The sequence below is a fragment of the Pelodiscus sinensis genome, chromosome 5 (genome assembly GCF_052426305.1).
Source record: "Pelodiscus sinensis isolate ZL-2025 chromosome 5, ASM5242630v1, whole genome shotgun sequence".
NCBI classification, from domain to species: domain Eukaryota; kingdom Metazoa; phylum Chordata; order Testudines; family Trionychidae; genus Pelodiscus; species Pelodiscus sinensis.
In genome coordinates this window covers 66,526,346-66,547,044 of record NC_143056.1, presented here as the reverse complement: position 1 = coordinate 66,547,044, position 20,699 = coordinate 66,526,346, and the positions used below count along the sequence as shown (strand labels likewise).

Here is a 20,699-nt window from a genome sequence, read left to right as displayed (position 1 = left end):
GGGATTTAAATATCCCCGGCTTCATTAAAATAAAAATGGCCGCCACGCTGTGTCAGCTCAGCTGATCGTTGACACAACACGGCAGCCTAGATGCAGATCGGACGACAGGGAACACCTTTGCCGACCGCTCCCTTATGCCTTGTGAAACGAGGTTTACAGCAGCAATCAACGAAGGCGTTCCCTGTCGACCGATCCGTGTCTTGACTGCCACGCTGTGGTCTAATTTACATGCCTCTGGTGGTCTAATTTACATGCCTCTGGTGACAGAGGCATATAGTCTAGACATACCCAATGAATCTTCAGTAGGAGTTATACCCATTGCACCTATTACAGTGGAAAAAAGCACCCCCACAGCCAAAATAGTTACACACACAGACATTATGCATAGATCCAGTCTTCCTCTTATGAATGGAAGTTTATATTATATTAAAAATACAGAGTCAATTTGGAAAGACAACATTTAAAAACATACCACTTACAATAACTGAGGCTAGTTAGTGGCAAGGAAAATTTACTAGAGCTCTTGTGCATTTGACAGAACTTTATCTGTAGTCCATTGACTAACAGAAAAACCACTTTATAAACAAATGGAAGCAGAAAAGCCACTATACACACTTTTTTAACAGTCTGTTTTAAAAAAATTCAGGCAATACTATTTTACTATGCTCTCATAAAGAAGTGTTTTGGGTTTTTTTGTTTGTTTTTTAAGATTAGCCACTTCAAATTAACATTTTAATCCACAGTTATAAATGCAAGTTAATGATTATGAAGGACCAGGCTCCAGCCACTCCTCCCTACTTTTTAGAAATCATAGAATACTGCAACTGAAACATTCACAGGAAAAATGGATTTGTCACAGCATGATATTAATGCCTGCTGGCAATGTGTTAAAACTTAGCAGCGTGTTTCCATGGTCTGTCCTTTACTTTGCTCTCTTCCAGTACTTCTGTCCCCTCCTAATGAATAACTTAGCAAAGATGTTCTTGACTTCAAAAGCCAGTTATATTCCCATGCCAAAACAGTACGATGTTGAAGGAAAAAATAATTGTGTTACCAATAACGAATGCCAGAAAACATGTTTTTTTCCTGTACAAAGAACAAAACCCTTGTAATTCATGAACTGAAGAAAAATCTGTATCACATGCTTTGAGGACTGTGTGATCTTATGTTGAGCCTGAAGAATGATCAAATGAAAATGACAGGTCCTCCACTCGAGAAATATAAACTGGTAACAATGATTAAAAGAGCTTAGTTCTCAAATGAACTAATTCACATGGGCAACTTGGAGGGGTGGGAGGGCCTGCTACCATATAGCTCACCACAGTCCACGGTAGTTGATTTGCTCCACTTTTTCTAGCAAAAATGCTTTTCTTTGTAGGCTGGCTGACACGCATACCACACAATAGCCTTTGTATGGCCTGTGGGCCCAAGTCCACTTAGAGAACTGGTGATATGCTCTGACAGAGGAATTGTATTATCATTAATATACACATCAGTTATTGTGTTGCTATGGAATATCACATTTCTCGTTATATATATTGTAATGGCTCACAAAGAACTCCAGTCATGGACCATGACCACAGATCAGGGGTAGGCATTATATAAATACATAAGAAAACGTTCTCTGTCTCAAAGAATTGATTGCACTGTGCTTATTCGTCCGTCTGCAATACCTCTCTCTCTCCATGGTAAACTATGATTTTGTTTTATTAAACCAAATTTCTCCAGAATTAGATTTAAGACAAAAGCTATTATATTGATTTTTATAATTTTAGGCATATTTTGCATCTGACAGCAAACTGTCAGTTATATTCTCCTTAATTTGTATTTCCAGTTGGCTTCTAGTTCAATTGTCAACTTTGTTTTACTTAACTCATTCAGTCTGTGCTTCCAAGAACTTTCAGCCTCAAAAATGAGCTTTTAAGGAAGCTTATTTCAAATTGAGCATTTTAAATTGAACCATTGTATCACCTCTTAAAAGGAAAGTAAATATATTCCTAGTATGACAGCAGCTGAGAAGGTGGTAGGGGTAGAATAGCCATAATCCAGTTGATCTCTAGAATAGCGTTCTGTGTTTTTATAGTGCTTGTCACTAAGGGTATGTCTAGATTACATGCCGACAGAGGCATGTAAAATAGGCTACCCAACATAGTCAGTGAAGCCAGGATTTAAATATCCCCGGCTTCATTAAAATAAACACGGCCGCCACGCTGTGCCAGCTCAGCTGATCGTCGGCACAGCACGCAAATCAAGAGGCGGATCGGTCAACAAGGGAAGCCTTTGTCGACCGCTCCCTTATGCCTCATAGAATGAGGTTTATAGGAGCGGTCGACAAAGGCTTTCCTTGTCGACTGCTCCACCTCTTGACTCGCACGCTGTGCTGACGATCAGCTGAGCTGGCACAGAGCAGCGTCCATTTTTATTTTAATGAAGCTGGGGATATTTAAATCCCGGCTTCATTGACAATGTTGGGTAGCCTATTTTACATGCCTCTGTCGGCAGAGGCATGTAATCTAGACATACCCTAAAGGTATCAGGATAGTGGTGGACCCAGCAGAGCTCACACCATTGTCCCAGACTCCTACACGTCTGCTTTTAAAATGTATTAAGAGCTCGTACTGGATCCCCTGTTGCAGCTCTGCCTTTTAAATGTAGTAAGAGCCACCTGGCTCTTACTACATTTGAAAGGCAGAGGCGAAGCAGTCTGGGACCCAGTGCGAGCCTACTGACACTACTACAAATTGTATTGAGTACACGATTAGTCAGTTACCCACTTCTTAACATCCTTATTACTTATACCACTACTTCTGTATTTAATTCACTCCTTGAACTGCTTTTCTTAGCATCTGATTCTTATTGGGGTGTCTTGAGCTTGTGATATCAGAGCTATGGAACTCCCTTATGAGTACATAATTTTTATTAGCAGTGGCATTAATAGACTTGTAAGAGACAGAATTCCAACCAACCAGTTTTCAGGAGCTGAAAAACAAAGCAGATGCTGGGATGATGAATTCATAAAGGTTTTAAGTTGTAATGAACAGGAAAGCAGGCTCATCTCAGAACAGGGTCTGCCACAGGATATAGAGTAGACATGATCTAGATGGTGCTTGGTCCTACCGTGAGGGCAGGGGACTGAATCTGATAACCTCGCAAGGTGATTCTTCTCCCCTTGGTAATGCCAGTCACTGAGAAAAACATTAAAAGACACAAGTGTCACATTTTAGAAATAACCCTTTCAAGTGTTTTTAAAGCGGGTTTTCCCCCAAAATTGTATTATTTTCCTATACATTCTACTTTGCTTATTCTTTTTTTGGTTCAAATTAGGAGAACAAAGCATCTCACAACATTAAGAGAGCTGAGTAGATAAGATAAGAGCTATGCTCTTACTGGTTAGCATATCATTTCATGTCTCAGAGGGGTAGCCATGTTAGTCTATAACTTAAAAATAATGAACAGTCCTGTAGCAAATTAAAGATTAAAAAATATATCATGAGCATTCGTGGATAAAACCCACTTCATCAGATGAGTTGGAGTGGAAATTACAGAATCCAGGATATATATATAACAGCAAAAGCAGTTATCTGTCAATTGTAGGACCAGTATTAATTATGCTAATAGAGTCAGACTAGATGTATCCCTCTGATGGGGCGAGACGGCCCTGCACTAGCGCCCCGGGCGGCGCAGACGCGAGGCCAGGACCTCGGCCGGTGGTGCGCAGACGGGGGAGGGGGGCCTGCACTGGATCGTGCAGCGCCTGCTGAGTTCGGGAAGAGAGGGGGTGGAGCAGGCATGAGGGAACATCCTGATGCCACTGCAAGGGGAGGGGCCCAGAAGGAGCAGGCCTTTCAAAAGGCCGGCGACAGGACACCGAAGGGGGCTGGTGGAGAACGAGAGGAGAGGGTCTCTCAAGAGGCCGCGGCCAGGACCTTGGAGGAGGCCTCGAGATGCGGGGTGTGCCTTCAGGAAGCAGGTGTCGGACGCTGGACCAAGGGAGGGTGAGTTTGCCCCTGCTGGATCGGGGGAGGATGAGTTTGACCCAACCCACCAGGAGGTGTCAAAGGGGAGGAGTTCGCCGTAGAACACTAAAAAGGGGGGGGGAGTAGGAGGAAAGGAAGTAGCCCAGGATGGGCGTAGGAGTACAAGCCCATGGGCTGGCGAGTTGAGGGCCACAGCCCCACCAGCCGTGACAGAGACAGCGAGTCTCTGTGTCCTTAGGGTCCTGGGCTGAGGCTTGGAGAGCGGGGGGGGGGCCCGAGCCTTCCTTTCCCACGTGAACCCCACCCCCCATTAGGTCCGTATCATGGTGCCAGTGGAACGTGAAGGAAGGAAGTCCGGAGCGCTGAGGAGCCCGTACGGGGGCCCCTCCCCCACAGGTCAGCCAACGGTCAGGGCAGGGTGTGTCCTATACCTGTCCCTTATGAACGGCTGAAGTTCTTTTAAATTGTGCTTGGTTCTGTTACAGCAACTGAAGGAGTCAGGTTAAAGCTTAAACAGTTACAGGTTTATTAAAGAAGCTTATAAATCATATGGTTACAATGGCTATTGCTCTATTTCTTAAATGCTAGCAAATATATAGAGAGAGATCTTAAAAATGGTTACAGGAAAAAGGTAAAGATAGAAAATAGAAATAATGGCACCAAGTGACAGCTTAATCTTTAAAGAGCTCTAACACTATGTGTCTGTGTGTACACACACACACACACACACACACACACACACACACACACACACACACACACACACACACTTAAGCAAAGGACCACATCCAGGTACAATTTTTACCCCTTTCTGTGCCTCTCGACTCCAGCGTGTCAGGCCAGGGCCGGTCTCTCAATTCCTAGGAAAGACAAATACGAGGTGGGCGTCCCCTTGGAACCTCAGGAGATCAAACACCTAACCCAACCAGCAGATAGATTGGTAGATTGACACTCAGAGTAAATATGCTGCTGGACCCATCTTTATACCCCTGGGGGCCCGTATCCTCTCTTTTATCTAAGAGGCCAAATTGTACTGGTCCGTTTTGTGGCGCCAGTTCTTACAAGAAAGTTTCAAGTTAATTTACACTTGCAAGAGAGATAACTAAATTGTGTGTACTAGACATTTTTTTTACTGGGCGAGAGATTCCTCCCCCCGTGGACGGCTGTGTGTTCGTATCAATACGGGTTAAGTCAAGGGCACTCCTTGGCAGCCTCTTGGTCAGCAATTGGCATATCTCTGTTTACAGCCATTCACGGTCACACAGCCTGGGCCTTCTGCTCTGTGTGCCCTGTATGCTCCAGACAAGCAAAAATGGATGTTACAGGGGGGTTCTTGTCTGGCTACACATAAGAACATAGAACATAAGAACGGCCGTACTGGGTCAGACCAAAGGTCCATCTAGCCCAGTATCCTGTCTACCGACAGTGGCCAGCACCAGGTGCACAGAGAGGGTGGACCGAAGACAATGATCAAGCGATTTGTCTCCTGCCATCCCTCTCCAGCCTCTGACAAACAGAGGCCAAGGACACCATTTTATCCCCTAGCTAATAGCCTTTTATGGACCTAACCTCCATGAAATTATCTAGCTTCTCCTTAAACTCTGTTATAGTCCTAGCCTTCACAGCCTCCTCTGGCAAGGAGTTCCACAGGTTGACTACACACTGTGTGAAGAAGAACTTTCTTTTATTAGTTTTAAACCTGCTCCCCATTAATTTCATTTGGTGTCCTCTAATTCTTCTATTTAGGGAACTAATAAATAACTTTTCTTTATCCGCCCTCTCCACACCACTCATGATTTTATAGACCTCTATCATATCCCCCCTCAGTCTCCTCTTTTCTAAACTGAAAAGTCCCAGTCGCTTTAACCTCTCCTCATATGGGACCCGTTCCAAACCCCTAATAATTTTAGTTGCCCTTTTCTGAACCCTTTCCAAGGCCAAAATATCTTTTTTGAGGTGAGACCACATCTGTACACAGTATTCAAGATGTGGGCATACCATAGTTTTATACAGGGGCAATAAAATATTCTGGGTCTTATTTTATATCCCTTTCCTAATAATTCCTAGCATCCTATTTGCCTTTTTGACTGCCGCTGCACACTGCGTGGAAGTTTTCAGAGAACTGACTAGGATAACTCCAAGATCTCTTTCCTGATTTGTCGTAGCCAAATTAGCCCCCATCATACTGTACGTATAGTTGGGGTTATTTTTCCCGATGTGCATTACTTTACACTTATCCACATTAAATTTCATTTGCCATTTTGTTGCCCAATCACTCAGTTTGGTGAGATCTTCTTGGAGTCCCTCACAGTCTGCTTCTGTCTTGTCTATCCTAAACAGTTTTGTATCATCTGCAAACTTTACTACCTCACTGCTTACCCCTTTCTCCAGCTCATTTATGAATAAGTTGAAAAGGATTGGTCCCAGGACTGACCCTTGGGGTACACCACTAGTTACCCCTCCCCAATCTGAAAATTTACCATTTATTCTTACCCTTTGTTTCCTGTCTTTTAACCAGTTCTCAATCAAAGAAAGGACCTTCCCTCTTATCCCATGGCCATGTAATTTACACAAGAGCCTTTGGTGAGGGACCTTGTCAAAGGCTTTCTGAAAATTCAAGAATACTATATCTACTGGATCCCCCTTGTCCGTATGTTTGTTAACCCCTTCAAAGAACTCTAACAGATTAGTAAGACAGGATTTGCCTTTACAGAAACCATGTTGACTTTTGTCCAACAAATTATGTTCTTCTACATGCTTCACAATTTTATTCTTTACTATTTGTTTCGACTAATTTGCCCGATACTGAAGTTAGACTTACCGGTCTGTAATTGCCAGGATCGCCTCTACAGCCCTTTTTAAATATTGGTGTCACGTTGGCTACCTTCCAGTCATTAGGTACGGAAGCTGATTTAAAGGATAGGTTACAAACCACAGATAATAGCTCAGCAATTTCCCATTTGAGTTCTTTTAGAACCCTTGGATGAATGCCATCTGGTCCCGGAGATTTGTTAACATTAAGTTTTTCTATTTGTTCCAAAACCTCCTCTAATGACACTTCAATCCGGGACAGTTCCTCAGATTCACCACCCACAAAAGACGGTGCCGATTCAGGAATCTCCCCAACGTCCTCAGCCGTGAAGACTGAAGCAAAGAAATCATTTAGTTTCTCCGCAATGGCTTTATCATCCTTGATTGCTCCTTTTATAGCTCGATTATCTAGGGGACCCACAGTTTATTTAGCAGGCTTCCTGCTTCTAATGTACTTAAAAAACATTTTATTTCTTTTTGAGCTTTTGGCTAGCTGTTCCTCAAAATCTTTTTTTGCTTTTCTTATTACATTTTTACACTTGATTTGACAGTGTTTATGTTCTTTTCTATTTATCTATTTAGGGTGAGAACAAATAGAGGGTCAGGGGAGGACGTCAGGTAATTGACGGGGACCCTGCGATCCTCTAACAATCCCATTCATCGCTATAGATGTGTAAATGTGGACACAACCAGACTGATTCAATTACCATAATTAACACTGGTCCTACAATTGACAAATAATTGCTTTTGCTGTTATATATACTCTGGATTCTGTAATTTCCACTCCAACTCATCTGATGAAGTGGGTTTTACCCATGAAAAGCTCAAGATGTATTTATATTAGTCTCTAAGGTGCCCACAGGACTGCTAGTTATTTATATAATTTCATGTTCAAGGTATCTAAATTTTGCATCTCACGACAGCCCCGTGAGGGAGGCAAGTACTCTCTCTAAAGACAGGAAGTATGTCATGAAGGAACACAGTGACTGCCCAGACACAAAGAAAGGGCTTGTCTGCACCTCAAGCTGGGGATGTAATTCTTAGCCTGTGGAGAAACACTGTGCTAGCTCAATGTGAGCTTAAAAACAGAGGACAGCCCCTCCCACTGCTCACATCATTGCACCTATGGTCTATTCTTAGTGTGCTAGCTCAATAACAGAGCACTAGAATGGCTTCTTGGGCTGGGAATTACATCCTCTGGTAGAAATGTTAAGACATATCCAAAATGTCAGAGCTTCAATTACAATCAGGGATTTCCTGAATCTAGTCCTATACCTATACTATCCCTCTTTCTGAGTTCTGGAGGTGGTGGAAGGAGGAAGGGTTAGTTTATAAATATAAAACACTTCATACTTTTTATCCATCAATCTCCAAGTGCATTATATCCACCAGCTGGAGCAAATGAAGAGTAGAGAAGTTCAACAACTGACTCCAAATCACACAGCAAGTCCCATAACCAGTGTTTCCTCACTACACACCTATGCCCTATTCATTGACCCCACTGCTCCACTTTGCTCTTTAATACATGAAGATATCCTACCTTCCTCCTCCTCTGCTATGACTCCCTACTCTGATCATCACAAAGCCTCCCTTTAACATCAGTAAATCAACAGAGCTCTCTCATTAGTCAGCTATGCCTCGCTTTTGGGAGAAAAAAGGAAAAAGCAGTACACTCTCTCACGCTGTCTGAACAAGAATAATAGAGGACTTAGACATGCACACACATACAATTAGTTTGAGTTGCTGATATACATTGTAGCATTATAAACACCAAGAAGTGTTGCTGGCACAAACCACAATGACACTAGTCTGAAGGCCACTGTTGCAGACATTTGTTATGGTCTATACTGTCTTTAATGACATTCAATCACATTTTTCATTCAATAATCAGGAAACATTCCATTTGTCAGACACAGAGATCCACTCTGTACCACAGAAAACCCCATTACCACAAAGTTCTGAAGCAATTCAGGGACAGCTTCAGCTCTTACCATTTAATTGCTTGGCCTGTACTGAAATGCAGCCATACTAATCTGCAGTTCACAGTTTAATTCAGAAGCACTTTGAATACCCTCGCCAAGCATCAAGAACTCCGACAGTTTTTCATTTCCACTATGTATGTTCTCAGCTCAGAAGAGCTCAGTGTCCAGGCTTTACGGATCAAAACTAGAGTCAGCACCACCAGCCAGGTCTTCATTGGGGAGAGGAAAAAAGCCAGAGTTCCATACGTCCGTTGCAGGAAATAGCAGGAATAGACCTGCCAGGCCAGAAGGAGCAGCATGGTTAGGTGGATTGGCAGAGTCAGGAAGTGCCTGACGTGACGGATATGAGAGCAGAAGCTGTGCCCCTGGCATCGTAACAGCAGGCTCCAGCACAGGTAAGCCATCAAAGGCAAGTTAAAAAATACCATCTGAAAAGGCAAGAAAAAAGAAATTAGAATGTAGATGTGTCAATACGCTATACAGGCAGTCCCCGGGTTACGTACAAGATAGGGTCTGTAGGTTTGTTCTTAAGTTGAATTTGTATGTAAGTCGGAACTGACACATATTGTAGGGGAAACTCTAGCCAAACATTTTTTTTTAGTTTTGGATAGCATAGGGAAAAGTTAACTCCCCTCTAATGTTTGTTTTGCTGTCTGTTCCCCTGTTCAGAAGATTTCACATCTCTTTCTGTCCCTGTGACAATTGGATTTTGAATATTTTGGGTTGTCTTGGAAAGAAGGATTGGCGATAAACCTTCAGTGGAGACACCTTTTTCCCATGATAACTCTTACAGGAGTGAATTTCCCTTCCTAGGGGTAGATTTCCCTTCACTTCCTGTTGTCTCAAGGACAGGAAATGAGAATAAATCTTTCTAATGAGGATACAGACAGCAGTAAAACCTCAAGTGGCTCTAACCCCACACCAAACTAACCAAAACTAAAAAAAAAAAAAAAAAAAAAAATTTGCATGGAGTTCTACTTTAAATGCAACTTGGACAGATGTTTGTCTTAACATATTCTTTATTTTTAACTGTGCATATAAATGCTTAAATGTTTCAAATACTGTTACAGTGCAACCTTAAACAACAGTTACTGTGCAACCTTAAACAATCTTGGTAGAGGATGATGGATTTGTTGGAGAGGATGGGACTGGTATTAGAGAGTCAGAGTCAGATTCTGCTGCTGGCGTCAATTTCTTGAAGTAGGCATCAAGGGAGGTTTGTTTAGAGATTTTTTTTCTCTCATCATAAATAGCCCTGTAGCATCTCAGACCTTTGTTAACTGTGCGGTAAACTTTTTCAAACCTCTCTGTATCAGGATCTTGCTCCTCTAACTTTGCCATTCCTGCTTCAATAAGCTGAAAAGCATCAGCTAACTCTTTTGTAGAAAATTTTTTCAATTGTGGAGTTTCTAGGTCCTGGTTTTCTTCCCTAGATTCTATATGCTGCTCTAGTTCCATAAGGTCTTCATTGGTTAGTTCTTTGCCACGGGAGTCGAGTAACTCTATGATATTTTCAGTGATGTCCAACTGCAGTTCATTACCAATAGCAACCACAGCTTGCCTGGTTTCAGCGATTTCCTCATCTGTAAACCCCAGAAATTCTTCTGTGAATTGGGGGCACAATTTGTTCCAAACTCCTCTCATATTTGTCTCTTTCACTTCATCCCAAGCATCAGCAATATTGTTGATGGCATCATAAATGTTATAACTTTTCCAGAAATCCCTTAAGGTCATCTCATCCTTTTGGGTAGCCCTGACAGCTTGTGAGAATGTCCTCCTTAAATAATAGGCCTTAAAGGAGGCTATGACTCCCTGATCCATTGGCTGAATTAGTGATGTGGTGTTGGGGGGTAGAAATACCACCTTTACATTGGGGTGCATGTCATCTAAAGTGTTTGGATGTCCAGGGGCATTGTCAAGGAGAAGGAGAATTTTGAAAGGAATGTTTTTGCCCAAGCAATAACGTTCAACAGCAGGGACAAAATGGTTCGAAAACCATTCTTCAAACATAGCAAGTGTAATCCAAGCCTTTGAATTTGCCCTCCAAATAACAGGAAGAGATGCCTTAGTGACATTGCGTAGTGCCCTCGGATTTAGGGAGCGATGCACTAGCAAAGGTTTCAGCTTTAAATCCCCAGATGCATTACCCCCAAGTAATAAAGTCAGCCTGTCCTTTGATGCCTTATGTCCTGGTGCACTTTTTTCCTCTTTCGAAATGTATGTCCCTCTCAGGCATTTTTTTCCAAAACAAGCCAGTTTCATCTACATTAAAGATTTGTTCTGGCAAATAGCCTCCATCGTCAATAATATCTTCCAATATCTTGGGAAAAGAACTTGCAGCACTGACATCGGCACTCGCTGCTTCACCTTGAACTTTAATATTATGCAAATTTGCTCTTTTTTTAAAGCGATTGAACCAACCCTTACTTGCAACAAATTCTTCATTTAAATCACCTTCACTTGCTGTACGAGTAGCTTTTAAATCATTGAAAAGGCTTCGAGCCTTTTCCTGCACTAAAGAAAGACTGATAGGTAGATTACGCTGATTTTGGTCTTCTATCCAAATTGTCAGCAGCCTTTCCATCTCGATAATTAAACCACTGCGTTGCTTGGTAATAATCGTAGCATTCATTAGGGTATGGCCTTTCACATGCTCCATTACTCTATCTTTTAAAATTGTTGCGATTGTTGACTGACTGTCACCATATGCTCTGTCAATGGATGATGGTTTTTCACCTCTCTCTGATCTCTTTATTATTTCTACTTTTTCTTCCATGGTGATGGTTTTTCTTTTCTTTGCTGTCTCACCAGCACTTGCATCAGATTTGTGTTTTGGAGGCACTGTTGCAGGGTGCAAAAAACACTGTACAGTATGTACGCAGGTTCTGGTCAGCGGGACGCAGGCCTTTTAGCTATCTTCAGTGGGGTACACTGTTGTTACAGCCCCTTATCTCTCAGGAAGCTTTTTCAGCAGCCCACCTCTGCCCATCCAAATCGTCCACTGTGCTGCGTGGTGACAGGGAGGAAGAGCTGTCAGGACCACAGTTGGTCTCCCAAAGAGTCCCTGGAGCCCCCCCTCTGGCATTCGCTCAGCTCATTCTTGCTTCCTCCCCTCCTCTGCCTTGTCCAACCCTGAGCCCCCTGCCATGTCATTACTACACAGAGAACCCGGGGCTTGACTCTGTGCTGCCCAGTTATTCCAGGTCGCTCCCCGGCCCACGGCTGCCCTTGTGACTGATTGCTTGCACTCATCTGAGCCACCTCGCGTGTCCAGCCAGGCCCCACGTCCTCTAGGAGCTGGAGACGCAGCCACTGCAAAGCAGGGCAGACATACAGGCACTGGGGACAGGATGCTGAAGGTGGGAAGCAGCAGGAGGTCTAGCCAGGAGCTACAGGGCGTCCTGGCACCTCGGTCCGGCCCTGGCCTTTGCCTGGGTCACAGAGCAGCAGCGAGGCCTTGTCCTCTCCTCCGGAACACCTGCGCAGGCATTCTCCCGTGGCTCCACCCTCTCCGCCCCAGCTGTCTCCACTCACCCTCTGCGTCCTCCTTCCAGCCTAGGGGGCTATATGAGAATGGTAAACTTTACTGTCTTCTCATTCCAGTTGAGATGCTAATCCTGCAACAAATTCAGGACTAAGGGAGTAACTCATCAAATACCAAACAGCTCTACACCATGCTTTGAGCTAATAGCTTTATTTCCACACACCACCCAGGGTTCTAGGAGGGTCCTTTTTTTGCTAACACAATGAGGCCACGCACTTTGTTTGTTTTGGTGGAGTCTGTTTGTTTTTGCTACATTCCCAGGGAGTCCGGCATATATAGAGGGGAGGAGGAGGAAGGTGGGAATAGGGGGCGGAGAGGCTGCTTTCGTCTGCTGATTCGGCAGCCTGTTGATGGGGGGCAGCCTGTTGCTGGGAGAAGGGGGGCAGCCTGTTGCTGGCGGGAGGGGCGTGCAGGCTGCGAGGCCGCAGCGGGCAGCGGGCGTGGGGAGGCACTTTTCCTCCGCCCAGCAGCTCTGCGGGACCCCTTTCCCTGCGGCCAGCTGCTGCTGCAGGCGGAGGCCAGTCGGAGCTGGTGGGCTGGAGGAGCTGGCCCGAGGAAGAGGAGGAGGTGGATCCTAGGATCCAGTTGAGCGAGCCCCGGGGATGCTGCTGTGCGCCGGGAGCCCGGCATGTATAGAGGGGAGGAGAGGGAAAACGGGCTGAGGCCGGCCAGTGGCCGGCAGCCAGGGCGGGCAGGCTGCGAGACCGCGGCGGGCAGCGGATGTGGGAAGGCACTTTTCCTCCGCCCAGCAGCTCTGCGGGACCCCTTTCCCTGCGGCCAGCTGCTGCTGCAGGTGGAGGCGCCGGCCCGAGGAGGAGGAGGTGGATCCCAGGATCCAGGTGAGCAAGCCCCGGGGATGCTGCTGCGCATGTGCGGGAGTTGCCTCACCCCGTTCGTATCTAGGGATCCGACGTAAGTCGGATCCATGTAAGTCGGGGACTGCCTGTACTGAGCGAGTCAGACCACAGGAAGATACAGGAAGGAACAATAACTGTTCCAGAGATAGGTTTAGCAGCAGCTACGACATTCCAGAGAGAATAGTGTAATTCCTGGAGTTAAGAGTCATCCACAGATGTTGATGAATGAGAAAATTGAGAAGGCATTAAACTTAGGTTGGTGAAAGTGGAAGCTCATATCTATTTAACAGTGAAACCTACTGACCAATTTAAAGGATTTGCAATAAATCTTAACAACTCGGCCTTCCTTGGCTGGAGCATGGTGGCTCAAGTGTGAGGCAAGAGCAAAGTGGTACATCTATGGGAACCCTTTGCTTTAAACTGGTGTTCAAAAAAGTCAAAGGAAAATTAAACAGAGGAAAGAAAAAGAAAAGGGAAAGGGGAAGGAAGGGAGAGAGAGAGAAGCAACATTGCTTTTACTTTCTGTCTCCCCAACAAGGCTGAGAAGGAGCAGTGTGAATTGGCAACTGCTAACAGGAAACCTATGGCCAAGATTTATTGATGACATTTAAGAAGGAAAACAAAGAAGCATCAATAAGTCCAAACTTCATATGGGGAGTGAGCAAATATTGATAGAACTCCCTAATGAATATTCCCCTCTTTTAAAATTTGGAGTTTTCTCATTTCTAAACCCTGTTCTTTCCTCGACTTTATTTGGCATGGATGGTTTGGATGTATTACATGAGACGAAATGTCACTTCTAAAATAAAGTTCACCACCACTAAGGCATTGGCAGCTACTCTACCAGATGCCAGTTAAATTGCAATCTGTGCCACATCCACTTCCCCCAGAGACCGAAAAGTGTGCACACACCCCATGCACATTTTAGCTGAAAATTTTAATCTAGTATCTGTGATTCTTGTTGTCTAACTACACTTTGAAACAGAGCAACAGGTCCACTGGTCTTCAAAAATAGAACCAGAAGCCTGATGAAGCATTCTGTTTTCTTCTGTGGATGAAAGAGGACAAGGAAGAGGGGAAAAAAGGACTGTATATGAAGCAATGGCCAAAGACTAAAAATAGAATTTAAAATAGAATTTAAAATAAAAAAGGCAAATAAATTTGAATTTCTGTAAGCACACATGGGTAAGTGTTCTGTTGGATTTTATAAGGTAAATCCATTCATCTGCATACTATGCTGCCAAACAGATCTTTTCTACTATGTTTTTAGTCCCTAAGAAGTGATGTTGTCAGAGGAGGGAAGCTTTCAAATGCTCTTCTGGATCTTTTAATGGCTTGCTGTATTCTGTGTCATACATGAGTTTCAGCACTAACAAACACTCATAGAGATGTCTGAGTTTTAAGAGTCCTCTTTGGCATATACTTGAGGATAACGAGAGAGGGCAAAACTGGGTATTTAGTATGACAATATCTAGGACTCTGATACTGCAAAGGGGAAGGGAAGAAGGGAACCTGTGGAAAAAAAGCCTTCTACACATCTGACATCCAGGTTACAGTGCCATTTCTTCTGCAGTGTCTCAAATGGCCTCCATATTTGCCTGGCAGAAAACTTTGGGTTTAGTGCACTTCCTTAACCCTTTGACTCCATGACTACAGATTTCCTGAGAGCTATCACACTGTCAATAAAAATATGCCCTAAAACACTTATGCTGAATTGGCTATACAGACAAAAAGCAGAAACTACTAAATTTATTCCATGTAATGTACCAAATTCCATTTAAACTATGGTCTCAGTTTGAAAGATCAGAGTCTTGACCACCATACCATCACTTCTCCCATTTGCCACAACCCTCCTTCTCCACTCTTTCAAAAGTTCAGTAAGCTTGAAAAAAATCCCACAACTAAACAGCTTGATAATTTTCATATGTAAATTCATACCTGTAAAATTCCAATCATGAATGTCAAGTTGCCTTGCAGGAAATGGCCACCAACAATTAACCCAAAGGAAAAACAGGTGCCCACCTGGCCATCTATCACCTCACCAATAAACCAGGGTCCTGTAAGGGAGGAACAAATTCAACAGCAATAATAAATACAATATAAAGGTGATTTACTCCACCAGCCCAAAGCATGAACTAGAATTAGGAAAACTATTTGTTCATCTACTGATCACTTTAGAATAAACACCATATATTGAGCCTGATAAACAGTCCTGAGTCAAATTAATAAAGCATAGTGCATTATCAACTGATCCCACCCTAACACCTTGAAATGAAAATACTTTTATATAAATCTAATCTCTCACAATTCTGATACCACAGAGAATATTTTGCTGCAGGTAGAAATGGTATCCATGGAAACTATCCTTCTGAAACAAATACTTTTCACTAGTGCACTGTATTTATGCACTAGTCTTTCACGCCTTGATTTAAATCTGGCTTGGGTTACAAATGAAAGTGAGCTTGGAGCACTCAGTTTTAGTATAATAATTTTGGTATCATTTTCTAAGGGAAACACCTGATCACGTGAAAGATAAACATGCCACAGTCACACTTTGCCAAGCTAGAGCCAGATCTCAGTCTTTTATTTTAAAAGAATAAGTGAACAAAGTGAATTTGTTCTAAATGTTCAAGAATAATTTTAGAATACAAAGACACTACATTCGAAATTTGGAATACTTCAATAAACCTTTGGTTTTATAGTACAATTTTTTTTTAAATTTACAACAACTTTGTAACCCAACTTTTTTATTTTATATACATTACCATGGTATCCAACCAGTTCTGAAGCAGTAGCTACTATCCTGGCTACTGCTATAGCGAACTAGCCACACTCAACCAGCCGAACAGCTATATTGTTCAAGCCAAATAGCTACATTCAACTGGCCAAACAGCCACATGTGGCTAGCGGCTAGGCGTGTTGGACACCATGGAATAGTGTTTTCATTGAGAAACCTCTGAGCAGTCTTGCACATTTTAAAACATATAATTTACATCCTCGGCTACTTACCCAGAGCTGTATACAAACTCAATATCAAAAGAGAGTAATAGAAGATATTTGTTTTGCTCAAAACATGAAGTGAAAAAGAGGTCAACATTACTAATCCTGGAGGTCCTGAATGAAGGAAACAGTTCAGAAAAATTATTAATTTAGAGCATAAAGGATACATATAAAAATGTGCCTGTTTTTAAAAACCTAGATACTACAGTTTATATAAAATATATAAAATAAGAAAAATAAATTAACAGAATATTTAGTAAATTTGGAACACCAACACAAGAGAGTAAATGGGCAGCTTCTACAAGAACATAAGAATGACTATAGTGGGTTAGACCAATGGTTCAACTAGCCCAGTATCCTGTCTTTGGACAGTGGTCAATGCAAGATACTTCAGAAGGAATGAACAGAACTGACAATTATGAGTGATTTATATCATGTCATCCAGTCCCAACTTCTAGCAGTTGGAGGTTTAGGGACACCCAGAACATGTGATTATTGCCCTGACCATCCTGGCTAATAGCTATTGGTAGCCCTATTCTCCATGAATTTATCCAATTATTTTTAATACAGTTACATTTTTGGCCTTCACAATATCCTCTGGCAATGAGTTGCATATACACTGTGTGAAGAAACGACGAGGAGTCCTGTGGCACCTTATAGACTAACTGAAGTGTAGGAGCATAAGCTTTCGTGGGCAAAGACCCACTTCGTCAGATGCATGTGGCTACCCCTCTGTGTGAAGAAACACTTTCTTTTGCTTATTTTAAACCTGCTGCCTATTAATATAATCCAGTAACTCCTAGTTCTTTGTTATGTGAAGGGGTAAATAACATTTCCCTGAAATACACAGAAAAATAAGTTCAGTGCAATGAAAAATATGGAAAAATATGGAAAAAGTTGATTATCACCAACACAAAAGGCAAGCAAGCTGGGTCAATAAAAGATACAAGCCCAAAGAGGTGGATCATTATGGACTAACTTGAGTTAGGTTAAAAATCATAATATATTTTCAATTAATTCTAGTCCACACTTAATAGGATCAGGTGGCAATCTCCAAGAATAGTATTTAAGAAAATGGTCTCTGAGAATTTAGGCACAGCAGCCTATGCAAAGGTGTTAATTCTGTAATGCAACAAATATGTACAGACTGAGCTCCAGAGAACTTTTTGCAAGTGTCATCTATGGCAGTAGGATTGACTTTCTGAAATCAGCAGTGCCCGCATTTATTATTTGTAGAGAACTGGTTGGTGGGTCTTGTTCTCAGCTGATACATTTAATTAAAACATCTAACAATACATTACTTTCCTACAAAAGCAGTTACTACAAGAATGTTACATGATCAGATACAAAAAAGGACTTAGTCAAAACAATCTCTTTAAGCTTCATTTAGATCACATCACAATAAAGGATAAAAACTTTAACAGATTAACTATATCAAATATCATAGCACAAATCTACCACTACACATAAAATAGTAAATTACAATGAGAGAATAGATGTTCACAACACTACTCCTATGAAAAGAAAACCTGTTCATGCTGTATATCTAAATCAGCAAGAAGTACTATTTGCAACGGGAAAGTTTTTTTCAACTGACAGTAATGACAAACCATTGTATGGACAACTGCTGTTACACAAGCACACTTGTACTGCATTACTATGAAAGAGTTGAGAACAGAGGTGGGGAATCTTTTTTGAGTCAAGGTCCAGTGACCCACAGAAAAATCAGTCGGGGGGCTGCACGCAAGTGGGAAGCAAAGAACCCCTCCCCCCAACGAAAGTAAAAACAAACAAACAAACAAAAACCCGAACAACCAAACTCTCACTGACTTGGCCCCCAATTGAGAAAGTGAAAGAGACTCCCCACATTCCTTTTGCACACCAGATTTTGTGTTCTACAGCTCTGCGGAGTGGTGGTGGTGGTGGTAAGGGGGGGGGGGACCTGAAGCACCAGCACAGGCTCCCAGTGCTGGGGGAGGGGGAGAAGTACTGAGCCTTGGGGGCCAGATCTAGGCAAGCCAGGGGCATCTGGCCTGAGCCTTAGGTTCCCTATACTGGTTTAGAACATCACTTTTTCTATAAATAGGATTTTCCATTACATAAATTGAAATTAAGGGCTTGATCAACAGGAGTTTTGTACAAGCAAAGAATATAAGGTGAAGTCCTAAATAGACTAGATCATATTTTCTTTGATGGATCAGAGGTTCTCTGAGCCCTCTTGAAAACAAAATAGCAGCTTGAATGGATCAAGTTAAACAGAGGTGCTACTTGCAAAGCTAGCACAGTAAACAACAGTGTAATTATTATTTGTTTTTTGCTGTCTTTATGGCACAGGATAAAATAGTGAATAGAGGGTGGAAAAAAATCGAAATCATCTTTAAAAATTCAGACAAAACACTGACTCTTACCTTTGAGTGTTGGCTTTCTAAGATACCTGAAAATAAGAAGCAAGGCGACCTGAACCAGAACAATCAGCCCAAAGAGTACTCGAGCCTGAAAAAAATTGTTTTCAATAAATCAAAACTTTCAAATGGTAGCCAACTTCTAAGTACTGCTGCGTGAAAGCCAACACAATAAGAAAAAAAAATGGATTAATTAAAACAGGTATTCTGAGATTTGTGGTGCCATTCATGTTTAAAAGTAATGAGACTTCAGAAACAGAAACTTGAGAAAAATCAGTAAATTCATAAGAACATAAGAATGTCCATACTGGGTCAGACCAAAGGTCCACGTAGTAATCATCATGTAATATCCTCTCCTGTCACCGATGTCCAGACAAACAGAGGCTATGGACACCATCCCTACCCATCCTGTCTAATAGCCTTTGATGGACTTAGCCTCCATGAATCTAGCTTTTTTTTTTTTTAACCCTGTTAAGTCCTAAAATTCAGTTTAGTTCTGGTTTCTATGAGAATACTTTCATAGTGAAACAACACTAACTGTTGTAATACATTTATAATAATTTATAAATTAGTACAACAGTTGTAAGAATTACCAGTAATTACTTTCCACATCAAAGCAAATTTGAAGATTAATTTTGCAATCTGTTTTATTAGGTTTTCAAACTATTGGGAGCACATGCTCACATCTGCCTTGCTTTCAGTCAGAGGGATATCACCAATAAACACAAAAATAAAAATATATTTCACATAGGAAGACATGTATCACCATATACATTTTCAAATTGCTGTGCTGAGTAAAACTACAGTTTTAAGTGTTTACGGTGAATATCAGAGTTACAAATTTAGAGAAATAACATTAGAGTTTTGAAAAAGTCACAGTACAACCTAAAGCTTCCTTATTATCACTCTATTGATACACATTAATCCTGAGATTCCATCTCCTGTTTATTCTAGTACTGGTCCTTTGTAATCATGCATCTGTTTAAATCAATGGTATTTTCTATTTTAACGGGGCAATGATTTCACTGTTGGTCTTTGTCTGCTAATGTCATACTTGGCTCTAGCAAAGCCAATGTACCAGTTCTTCCTAAAATCCTGCTAGTGCACCTCTGTAGTAATCCATTTTGACTACCGTTCTTTAAATTTGGTATGGGCTTCACTTTTCTGCAAGCCAAATTTGGCAGCCTTATATTTGCGCAACATCTCTGACAAAAAACATAGCTAATGCATGTACAAAACATGCATGTGTGAAAAATGAACAGCTGTGGATGCAAATGTGAGGGTATGTCTAAACTGCAGCGTTATTTTGAAATATCTAATTTCGAAATAGTTATTTCAAAATATCTTATTCGAAATAATGCATCTACACACAAAATGCATTTCAAAATAGCATTTTGCTATTTCAAATAGCGCATCCACACTGATTGGATGCTAAATCTCATTTAAGGCCGTCTGGAACAGGTTCCGGCAGGGCATAAGGTCAGGAGTTACCTAGTGTGGCTGCTGCCTGAGGCCATCTGGTTGGGGCCAGAGTGGCCAGCAGGGCACCCTGGGAAGGGCTTGAGGCCCCCCTATTTTGAAATAGCCCCTATTCCACATCTACAAAGCGCTTATTTCAAAATAGCAGTTTTGAAATAGGTGCTATTCCCCATGGAATGAAGTTTACCAAGTTCCAAATGAGCTCTCCGCTATTTCAATTTAATTTTGAAATAGCGGTTGGCTTGTGTAGACGCTAGTAAAGTTATTTCAAAATAACAGTTCTTATTTAGAAATAATTTTGCTGTATAGCCATAGGGTCTTTTGCATGTATAATCAAAGCATGTTTATCTCTGAATGGTGCAACTTGAGAACTGATGCATGAAGTTTCTTATATGGCCCCATCACCATAATATCTGACCAACTCAACATTAAATAATTTATTCTCATTGTGATTTAGGAAAAATGGCTCCAAACATCTCTACAGAAAGAAGTCAGGTATGACAGCTATTTTGGTCAAAAGCACCCACCAGAATGTAGTGGTCAGTAAGGAGAATGAAAGATGACAAGAAGCCAAATCTGAGGGAGAGGTTTTCATTCACAGCAAATGTATGACCTCGAGTCCTGCTCTTCCCAGTGGCATCCTGGTT

The 20,699-nt window shown here is 42.0% G+C and overlaps 1 protein-coding gene across 5 annotated transcripts in view; it reads right to left on the bottom strand.

The window, feature by feature from the left end:
- Positions 1–3,006: 3,006 nt before the first annotated feature.
- TMEM62 (transmembrane protein 62) overlaps positions 3,007–20,699 on the bottom strand; it is a 63,244-nt gene continuing 45,551 nt past the window's right edge. For 4 of the 5 annotated variants that reach the window (XM_075927251.2, XM_006128616.5, XM_075927250.2 and 1 more), the window contains 5 exons: positions 20,580–20,693; positions 18,580–18,664; positions 16,181–16,285; positions 15,110–15,228; positions 4,480–9,198 (listed from right to left, as the gene is read on the bottom strand). In XM_075927251.2, coding sequence (XP_075783366.1) covers positions 8,872–9,198; positions 15,110–15,228; positions 16,181–16,285; positions 18,580–18,664; positions 20,580–20,693 — 750 coding nt within the window. In that variant the 3' untranslated portion in view covers positions 4,480–8,871. Of the gene's footprint in view, positions 3,186–4,479; positions 9,199–15,109; positions 15,229–16,180; positions 16,286–18,579; positions 18,665–20,579; positions 20,694–20,699 lie in introns of those variants that run through there. The other variant, XR_012903456.2, reaches the window with a different exon arrangement.